Source organism: Mya arenaria, chromosome 12 (genome assembly GCF_026914265.1).
Source record: "Mya arenaria isolate MELC-2E11 chromosome 12, ASM2691426v1".
In the NCBI taxonomy this organism is placed as follows: domain Eukaryota; kingdom Metazoa; phylum Mollusca; class Bivalvia; order Myida; family Myidae; genus Mya; species Mya arenaria.
Window position 1 is genome coordinate 17,630,263 of NC_069133.1, and position 10,945 is coordinate 17,641,207.

The 10,945-nt window shown below is 35.7% G+C and overlaps 1 protein-coding gene across 1 annotated transcript; it reads left to right on the forward strand.

The window, feature by feature from the left end:
* Positions 1–4,379: 4,379 nt before the first annotated feature.
* Positions 4,380–9,792, forward strand: LOC128210305 (uncharacterized). Its single transcript, XM_052914571.1, has 8 exons — positions 4,380–4,463; positions 5,167–5,190; positions 5,715–5,822; positions 6,462–6,559; positions 6,890–7,004; positions 7,257–7,427; positions 8,494–8,657; positions 9,674–9,792. Exons 1-8 carry the CDS (start codon positions 4,394–4,396, stop codon positions 9,770–9,772), a joined length of 849 nt encoding a protein of 282 aa, XP_052770531.1. The 5' UTR covers positions 4,380–4,393; the 3' UTR covers positions 9,773–9,792.
* Positions 9,793–10,945: the final 1,153 nt, after the last annotated feature.

Consider the following 10,945-nt stretch of genomic DNA (forward strand, 5'->3'; position numbering starts at 1 on the left):
ATACTGTGGTATCATAAAACTGTCACTATCGCCTGTAGTCCCTTGAAAATTTCTCTACAAAAACATAAGTTTATTTTTTTAAATTCAGGGGGATGGATCGGAATTCTGGGGATTTCCCCCCGCTGTGGGATATGGCATGTATGCCGAGATGACTAGAGGCCGTTGCATTGTTTTTGGTGTGAACTTTGGGGATACTCCAATGCTATGTAACTATTAATATTGAGGAAAGTATCTTGTTAATTATTTACAATATGAACTAGATCAATTTAAGTTATCCATGTACACAATAATAATATTAGTTTGTAGATAACAGAGGCTTGTTGATAAGTTCAGTCAAAAATGGCACAGGTTCCTGCAAAATATCAACAATATTTATTCTATATAAATAGGTAAAACCAAATGGTGGGTATGAACAGTATCTTAGCGTTATGAATTCAAAGTCATCAACAGGTGATAAGTCAACTACGTTTATCATCTTATAATTAAGTTGTAGGCCGCTAGGCCTGCAGACTTTTATAGGCCGCTAGGCCTGCAGACTTTTATAACCGCATCTCGGAAATCGCATCGGCAGATCGACATAACATTTTTAACTTTTGGCGAATTAATGCGCGCACGGGCGTATCAACCCCAGCGCGGTTAGAACTGCGGTGGTCACTGACCTAATTTACATTTACATACACATCGAACATACCTCGTACGCAATAGTTACGGACTGCGTTCTGCGTATTAATTACCTTGCTATAAATAACGCTGTAATGAGTTCTCAATCTATGTTATGCGGTTAATATAGTTCGAATAAGCTGTGTTAATTTTGCGTAATATAACGCAATTAAATTATACAATAAGCAATCATTTTAATGTCGGCGAGTTACAGAACGCAATATAAAAAGCAGAATCCTATATACCTCTGCGAAGTCGTCAAAACCCGGAAAAATATGGATCATATTATGATGCAATTAAATGCTAATTAGGCGTTACATATAAATTCATAATGTTTTAAATGAATGCTTCTTTTTATCCTACAATCATTTTTTGGGGGGATTTAGGTATTTCATGAGTATAGTTTCTATGTTTTAAATTTCTTGACATTTTTTTATTAAGATTGTTAGTTTAAACTTGTGTTTGTAAAATGTATGTCGTATTAACCATTATTTTGTGTAAATACATACTAACAACCTTTTAACCATTAATAAATGAATATTATACACTTTTACTACTCAAATTAAATGGCGTAAAACGTTGACAGGCTATCGACCTGCTACAATTTGTATCATAGTCATGTAATGCCAAACGGAAAGTGTGAATATTTCTCAGTTTGTCTCAGTAATTTCAGTCCAATATTTTGAGCATGTAGTATGATGCATATGCATATTTATTTATTTTTAAAACTGATAAATCTGTTCATATAAATCTGTTCATTTTGTCCACGAGTGATATACGTTGAGCGCATAATTAAGATACATGTATGTACATCAAACAGACAGGATATAAATAGTATGTGGGTGATTCAAGCCAGAGATATTTGGCGTTGTACATAGAGAGAAAGCTTAAACATAAATCTAAATAATATGTCCAATGCATTTTGTTGGGATGCATTTGGTTTAGCTAAGATACCCTGGTAGTAAATTAAATACGCCTAAATCAATTTTGAAGTTTAGAGTAGATTCTACTAAATTTTCCTTCATGCCTTTTCCGTGGCAGTACATTGTTCATGAAACCAAAGCTCCAGATAAGGGCTTAATATGGTATTGAGAATTACTCCATACCTCATAAGTAACTATTTGGCGTAGTCCACATTTCAAGAGACTTATACTGCATGATCTCATTGAGAATCAACTTTAAACTCTAAAAGTGTTCGCGAAGAAAATTATGAGTGAGCATATACTATCTTTAAATAATTATATTTTACAATTACATGACTATACTCACAAAACGTTGCAGGCCGACAGCCATTCAACGCTTTCAGCGCTTTGATCTAGGAATTGAGACTGGTCGTTACGGGAGAAATCGAGAAGAAAGACATGATCGATTATGTGTATTTTGTGTTAGCAGAGACCTTGAAGATGGGTTTCATTTCATTTTCAAGTACGATATCTATAAAAACTTAAGATAAAAAAAGAGATATATAGGTCATTAATACTGGCAGAATCACTGTTATGTTAAAGCTGCACTCACACAGATTGAACGTTTTGACAACTTTATTATATTTTATCTTGGAACAAGCCATTTTTTCAGTAAAATAAGACTGCTGACAAAAAATCAGATCGCAGATTTTTTATATTTAAGTTCAAAAATGGATTTTTAATGCATTTTTCTTAAAGTTAGTAACGGTTTAGGCCATAAAACATCAATTTTCGAACGGAAATATGAAAATCTACGATCTGATTTTTAGTCAGCAGTCTTATATCATTGTTTCGCAGATATTGACGCAAAAATTTGCTCTTTCAAAGACAAAAAATAAAAAAAGTGCGTGCGTGCGTGCGTGTGTGCGCGCGCGCGCGTGCGCGTGCGTGCGCGCGTGTGTGTGTGTGTGCGTGCGTGCGTGCGTGTGTGTGTGTGAGTGTGCGTATATTGTTAAAATGAGTGATATTTAAAAAAAAAACACCATAAAACACAGTTTCTGGTCATCGCCTACGTTTTTTTATATGAATTTTCTTAAATTGCTTTGATTGTTTTGACACTATCGTAAAACGACATGTTTTAAATACCTATTAATTAAGAGTAAAACAATTTTGTCACGATTTTTTCGGATAGATTTCTCATCGGCGTTAGCCTTCTATACCCGCAGTGGCCGAATGAAGACGGAAAGAATCCGCAATGCATCATCACCTTGAGACACATAATTTAACAATCGTAACAACTCGGCCATATCCGGCAAGCTTCGAGATAGACAATTCTGTTGGATAATGGCCGAGGTTTTCCGATTGATAATTCAAAATTAACCAGTTTAAGTAAGGCTATCGTCTTTAGTGAAATTTTCTTGTTTTAATAAGAATAAGATGTGTTTTCCATGTAGAAAAATATCCTAATTAAGTTCCGATGTAATTAAGTGCGGTATAATATAACCAGTACAGACCACTTCGTACCTAACCACAACCATTGAATATGGACCTCTTCAGCCTTCGCATTCGGTCCCTTCAATGTTTGTGGGCTTACTGGTCTGTCACTATTATGCAAGGAGGCCCTTAGCGGTCTGTACTATTTCTTAAAGGGACTAGACACCAGATGGTCCCAAAATCGGCAAATGCAGTATTTCCTCAAAATAAGTTTAGATGTGTCAATATGAGCTAGTATGATGCCGATAATACATCATTTTACATGCTTAAAGAACACTGATTTTGTCGCTGTCTTAGCTGAGTTTACCTGTTTAAAAATAATGCAAGATGGTTTCCCAGTATATGGTGTGTATATTTAGCATGAGAAAGTCATGTGATTAGTGCAGGTAAATGTACCGACGCTGTTTTTAACTTTGGCAGGATTTACGTGGTCGACAGACCCAGTAAATTTCGAATTGTAAAATAAATACGCGAGAAAAATGCGAAAGATACAGGTGTTGTAAGCGATGTGAAACATCAGTAAGTAAGATTCAATGAGTTGTATACAACGGTATCAATTGTATGTAAGAGTTTGACTATTTTCTTTTTCTTCTTGCAATGGTATCGTCTGGTTTCTAGTCCCTTTAATAAATATCCAGATCAGGCTTACTCATAAACTCCTGGCTTATCATGCGAATTTCTGCCTCAAGCCAGTTTTGTGACATATATAAAGACAGAAATATAACGGGAATTATAAATTATAATCTTAAAGGCATAGTTTAATCCTTCTATAAGTGACCCCCGCCCCCCCCCCCCCCCAAAAAAAGGAAAAAAAGATAACGTGTATTGTACACAACCTCTGTGTACTGGTCTTAATCTAATTGCCCAATTGTCTTATCAGAATATCCTGCTGTGCAGTTTTGGAGGTTTTATTATAAAAATGGACCCTATATGGCCCTGAGCCAATAAACAAATAAACAGGAAATTGGCCCCTTCTGTGACATCAGTGCAATTAGCAGGAAATACACAGCAGGGAATTGTCATGCCAAACATTCCTTTAACTTAAACTAGGCCTTTAACATCACCTTATTAATGTAATGTTCCATTTGTTTTCAGAAACTAGGACGGTCTAGCGTCAGCAAGTGCTGACTAAATGCGGAATCAATAGTCAAGGACGAACCATGAACCATGATCTAGTTCACTCGGCAATTATTTCAAAAAACAAAAGTAAGATGTTAACCAAAATGCAGGTCATAATATATACCTACGTCCTCAGATATTAAGGAATTTCGCCACGAACAATATAAATACGCTCGCAATATTAGCAGTGCATACAGTGTAGTATGCAGATATCAGATATGTGGACAATAGCTGTACTGGCGATTGCTGCCTTTTCAACCAGCCAAGGATTCATATTTGGCCGCGACCGTAAGACAATTTAAATTTATTTTAGAAACATATACACATGTTTATTAATTTCAAAGAAGACACCGTTTAATTATCAACGAACCATAGTAATTTCGAACTTAACACGTATAATGTACGAGATCCATTAAAAAACATAGGGACTGTACATGCTTATAGAAGTATGTTAGGGTTCATTTTGGCGTACTACAGAAAATGGAGAGAGCGTAGCGAGACCGCAAAAATGAACTCTAAATACTTCTTTGGTGTTCGCACTAAGTTGACTCACTATTTAATATAGCTCCGCCTTTGTGTAATCACGTGGTATTTTACGCGAAAGTTAAACCGTCCAGACGCTAGTTTCATTTAATGGGTGGGGGCGACGGTAAACTGACGGGGCTTTGTGAATATTTAATAAAAGCAAATAAAAAGGACTGATGTTTGTGCAAAAAATGGAAATCACAGAAATGTGAACGTTTATAATAATTTTTGTTTAAAAATTACCAAAATTTTGATATTTAGTTTATTAGAATTATTAGGTGAATTTTCGGCAGTTTTCTAAGCAGTTCAGACATGTTCTATAGTGAGTTACTTTGATGGCGAAATCAGCTGATTATAAGACAACATTTAAACAAAATAATGTCAAAACTCTTAATATTTGAATATCAATTAATTCAGTATTAAAAAACTTTATTAACTAATTAATTTGTGTTTGTTTTTTTTTCAGAATCCAAATGGAATGGTCTCAAAGGTAAATTTGTTTTGATCATTAAAGTCAAATTCGTTTTATTCTTATAATGGATGAAATGAATACGTCTCTTTATGCATTAATCTGTTTTCCACCTTTAATATGAAATATTATACATTGTATCAATATTTATATTACGGTGGATCGGCGTCACATCAATTGTAGGCCCGACAAGCCACAGCAACTGTTTATGCACCAGTCAATTGTACCCCCCCCCCCCCAGGTCCGGGGATAGCCGGTGAAATGGGCCGTGTTTTTACCTTCCAGGTGGCCCCGCAGTGCCAGGTGAATGCGGTGGTTTTGTCTTCGCACCAAATATAGCGGGGAATGGGCCTTACCTAGAGTCCCTGAGTGCGGGGGCAATTGGCAGGGATTTCACCAACAGTTCGTCCCCGCTGGGCGGGGATTTTACCCGGGCTTGGCTGGACCGAAAGTCAAAGTCCCCGTTTTTCCCCGGACCTGGGGGTCGTGGTTACAATTGACTGGTGCATTATGTATATGTATGTATTTATATATGTATTTTTCAGTAACATGGGGTGTTAATCCGTTGTCGTCGTTCAAAAGTATGCCGCGAACAAAACAAGATGCTTTACACCAGGGTTGGGTAAAAAAGGATGCTGGCGCTGGTTGCCAAGGTAACAACTTGATTTAGCTTTAGTTTTGACATAACTAAGTTGTGTGTCATGTCTAACATTTCCCATCCACTGCAACTTTTAAGCAAACGCATGATGGTATGCAATTCTTTGCATGCTTAGTTCACGCATACTAAACGCCAGCTCCACCACTTATCGGTGGTTATCGGTGGTGCTAAGAAAATGAGCTGTCGACACTTCCATGATGAACCTTTTCTTTGCACCACCGATAAGCGGTTGCGCTGGCGTTTAGTAGGCGTGTAATTGCATGTCTGGAAAACGCGTATTGTAAGGCATATAAAGACAGTGCGTGTATACCACGTGATAAATTGCGTCATAAATGCTACGTAGGAAGGCAATGTTTTGCTTCGAATGAAGACTTAAAACAAAGATAAGTTTCCTATTTCTTAACCATTGTAAATGAAGCATAGCGCACTCTACGCCGCTTATGGAGCACCGCCTGAAAAAATTAACGAAAGAAAAGACCACACAACACCATCAGACATAAAACACATATAACATAAAATAGCATTATAATTTTATGATGACGTTACCGCCTTCGATACAGAGTTCACTGGAGCAGGCTATTTCCATTTAAAAAAAAAGGTTAAATCTCGACCTCTTTCATAACTTTTACTTCAGGAACACATTTCAGCGGAGAGCGATTCTGGAAGGACAACGACTTGGGTGTGATCCTATTGTTTGACGTCAATGGTATCATTGCTGGCATACAGTCCGCAGTGAGTGCGGTTTAATGCATAATGCTTATAACACAATTCTAATAAGTTATATCTAAGTAATGCGTTACATTCATGATAAAGGTAAGAGTTTTAATTGGTTAAAATTGGTTAATCAAGGAAGCTAGACTTTTTTCGATTTTTTTTTTTAATTAAGCAGGTCTTAATGAAATTAATGCAGCCATTGCGTAATCAATCTGGAGTAATAAAGTAAAATTAGCATGGCAAAGTCCATAATATTTAATCATTAATATATGTTACATTGTATTAACCTTTATTGGGTATTTAAGGCACATGTATGTAAATCGTTATTTAGATGTTATTTTTTTTCAGTTTGATAAAAACACCAATCCGAATCAGAATAATTATCCGTCACCGCAGATGCAGAATCACCCATTGGTAGAAGAGGGCGGGAATTACCATAGCACCGCATACTTCATTCCATCAGGTAGAAACATACGATAAAACGGCTAATAGTTAATATGTGTAGCATATAATAGCATGGATATGTGAAACGTTCTAAAGTAACACATACACGCGTATGATAATACAACATCACGAATTCCTAGTGTGAAATATGGGGATCTTTAAACTCTGAACCCATAAAACAAGTGCAGAATGATCACGGTTTAGGAGAGGTTTACCGAGATAAAACAAGTACGTGAAGACTCCTTTCCGACAACTAACAATCTATTTCCAGACACAATATGTACTACGGGACGCACGTCCGCGGAATTTCATCAAATAGGCACCGGTAGAGGCTTATGGATACAGAACGGAACCGACCCAAGCAGCACCGCGATGATCCCAACGACTATCGAAGAGGCCCGAGCCAGTGAATGGACAGAGGGGGAATGTTTCATTTCCATGGGTCAGTTTCATTTTAATTATACATCGTCTATAGCAAAGAATTTGTTAAATATTATATTATCATCACATGTGGGTGTCGAAGGCCAAATATTTCAACATTTGAAAAGATCATTTTCTTGCTTATGTTTAGGTTCAGTCTCTTGCAAGGGAAAATCATATAAACCTTGGTTCACGTTTTACTATGTTGAGGAGTTGCGCAAATTTCATGAAGAAAGACTCTTTCTGATTATAGCTTTTGATTTAAGAAAGCTATTGAAAAAATAGTGCAACAATGCAAAAACATGTATCTTTCTTAAAGCTGCACTCTCACAGATTTACCATTTTTACAACTTTTTATTTTTTGTCTTGGAAAGAGCAAATTTTTGCGTAAATACAATGTATCTGCAAACCAATGATATGAAATTGCTGACACAAAATCAAATCGTAGATTTTCATATTACCGTTCGAAAATTAATGTTTTTTGGCTTAAACCGTTACTAACGGTTAAAGAAAAATGCATAAAACATCATTTTTTTAAACTTAAATATAAAAATCTGCGATCTAATGTTTTGTCAACAGTCTTATATAACTGGTTTCCATGAATTTTCGCAAAAATTGGCTCGTTCCTCGACAAAAAATAAAAAAAGTTGTATAAACGTTAAAACTGTGAGAGTGCAGCTTGAAAGTATAAGCAATCCTCACACACATACGCGACAGTGTTGATTAGATAGCTTTGAGCAGATGAGTACATGATTTATTCCTTTTTGTTGAAACGCTTCTACACTTAACACTTCTAACAAAATGGTATCAATATCTTACTTTGAAAACTGTGTTCAACTCTCAAACACCTGAAGGTTTACGGAACGACACATTTAATATGCTTGTGAAAGACACAACCTAAGCGTGTGTGAATGGATTCATTTAATATTCTTACTTTAAAAAAAAACAACTTGACATTTGGAAAGTTCTTTTTTTGTCCTCAGTCAAACAATCTTTTGCATTGTGGTGATACCTTAAATCGTCACCTCTTGAAATTTTCTATATTTGCAGTACGTAGAAATTCTTTGTTACATATGTTTATATTCCAGGAAAACATTTCTGGTACAAGCTTAGCAAGGACATGGACTGTAATGACTTCTTCCCCATGTTTCTGCTATACAATGGTGGCGTTCTCAACGGATTTGGCTGGGGTTATTTGATTAACATTGAAGCCTCCAAACGCCTTGAACATCCCCCACCGTCAACATATCCGGTAACATTGCTCTTGATTAAGCATGGTTTATTTGTTAACATACAAAGTACATCCTATAATTTATATCATATGGAATAAGGATGGAAAAGAAAACTTTTCATTTGCGTTTTCGTGTTGTTTAAGGTCATTCCACAGTGCAGATGTTGTTTTTTTAATGACCAAAACATAAATCATTTTAAATGTTCATGTTTAATGTAGTTTTGTGATCCGATATTCAGCAAGCATAATGTATATATCCCATGCAAAATGTGAAGGCGTAATAAAAGGTTAAGCATTTTTAACGAGATAACTTTCTACAGAATTTGGCTCAAATAGCCAATTTCAAAAATGTTTCTACAAAAGGAATATGTTTTTTGTGTCAACTCCATAATTTTCTAAATATTTCAACGATTGTGAAGCAATTCATAACAACATTAAATTAATCACTCTCGTTTGTACGATGACACGCATGAGTGTGTTTTGTGTCATGGGGGAAACCGGAGTACCCGGAGAAAACCCACTTGTCCGGCTTGATTACCACAAACCAAACGCCCAGGCACCCATGTCAGGAATCGAACCCGGGACACCTTGATGAAAAGCGAGTGCTTTGACCACTGCAATAGCTGGACAGCATTTGCCTTTGTAATAGATTTGTCATCAATATATGTAGATTTCAACGATTTTATAACGACATGTAATCATATAAATTTGTGAATATCTTTCAGCAAATTTACGTTTTAATATGTAAAAACAAATACTGCGCCTACCACCAGAGAAAAGGAAATTATATACACGAGCGAGTGTAGTAGGTGAAGTAACGTTTTTATTATGTTGGCAAGGACAACGTTCAATAACTAATATGCGGTATAAGTGAATATTGTTGTTATCCATACGCACGCTAGTTATTGAACGGTTAAGATCCGCCTACTTGTTTATTTTCCGATATGGCAGTTAATGTATAGACAAACAATGAAACACTCCCAAACATTGTACAAATATATATTATTATATATCACAATTTCAATTATATACTACAGCAATTCATGAAGGAGGTGCCAACATGTCTGGGGACCGCCGGAACCCTGACCACGCTGCATATCTACCTCACAGACAGCATCATCGCTGACACATGCTAACATTGCAACAATATTGTAATCCACTGTATTAATATACTGCATTAAAATATGGTGTTATGTGTTTACGTGTGTTGTAATAAACAGTGTTAAAAAAGAATACAATCAACCTTCTTTACTGCATTGTTTCCAAATACTATAGCAAAATGGTGAGATCATTATGAACATTGAAGTTAACAAGTCACTATAGAACTTAACACCACCTCTTTTTGACATTTTGAACAATATTTATTTCAAAATACTTTGTTTTAATTCGAGACATTTAAAGTTTGAGCACAATCAAAGGATTAACTAGTATGAAAATAATACATGGGGAGTAGACGATTACTGTATGAACAAAACTAAAGAAACACGACAGAATAGGGAAGGAAGCATTGTTATGTATATCTTCTGTTGATCTTATATACCACACCCATGAATGTTCTTGATTACCAGAAAACCTCATAATCTTCAATTTCAAAAATTATGAAATTCTCATTTGAGCATATGCTCCTACAGAACAACATTTGACAGCAAAATAATAATCAATTGTTTGTTATCAATATAATTTCTACGTGACAAAATAGTGCAGTGTCTGGATTGAGTAAGTATGCGCATGTATGTGAGTTATGGGGATCGTGATATTCGGAAACAGTTGAAACATATTGCTGACCGGTCAATGATAAGACGAGTACCATATTCACGACTTGTTATCTGTGCCACTGGACATTGTACTTTCTCATTTCACTCACAAAACCTGAATATTACCGCGGATGTTGTATTCGACATTGAAAGTTTTCTCCAAACAAGTTGTATAAAGAAGATAGCCAAAACAAATCGGATCCCGCTATCTACAACAAATGTATTGTGTCAAAACTTTAGCAAAAATGAGTCGAAATACATAGTCCAATTTTCTTTTTATGCTTCAAGGTAGTCTAAGACGAATCAAATGCAGATTATTTCGTTCCAATGAAAAACTTGGTCATGTTCATTGTGCACTATATCCAGTATTCGACATAACTTTCCATTTCGACAAACAGTTGCTGTCTATATGGAGTTTCGTTTAGAATCAATCTTTATATAAAGTTGTCGTTGAAGACGTCATTCATATTTGAAGTCATTCATATATTGTAAATGTGGGCAGTAGTTTACCAAATATTTTTTTCAATCTGATTGATCTGATTCAGGTTAGAATAT

What these genes read in the sequence shown, in the direction of transcription:
- LOC128210305 (XM_052914571.1), top strand. Translation starts at nt 4,394, where the DNA reads ATGTGGACAATAGCTGTACTGGCGATTGCTGCCTTTTCAACCAGCCAA. An exon ending in CAAATGGAATGGTCTCAAAG is followed by an intron (nt 5,191 to 5,714) that starts GTAAATTTGTTT and finishes TGTATTTTTCAG; the next exon opens with TAACATGGGGTGTTAATCCG. An exon ending in CGCATACTTCATTCCATCAG is followed by an intron (nt 7,005 to 7,256) that starts GTAGAAACATAC and finishes ATCTATTTCCAG; the next exon opens with ACACAATATGTACTACGGGA.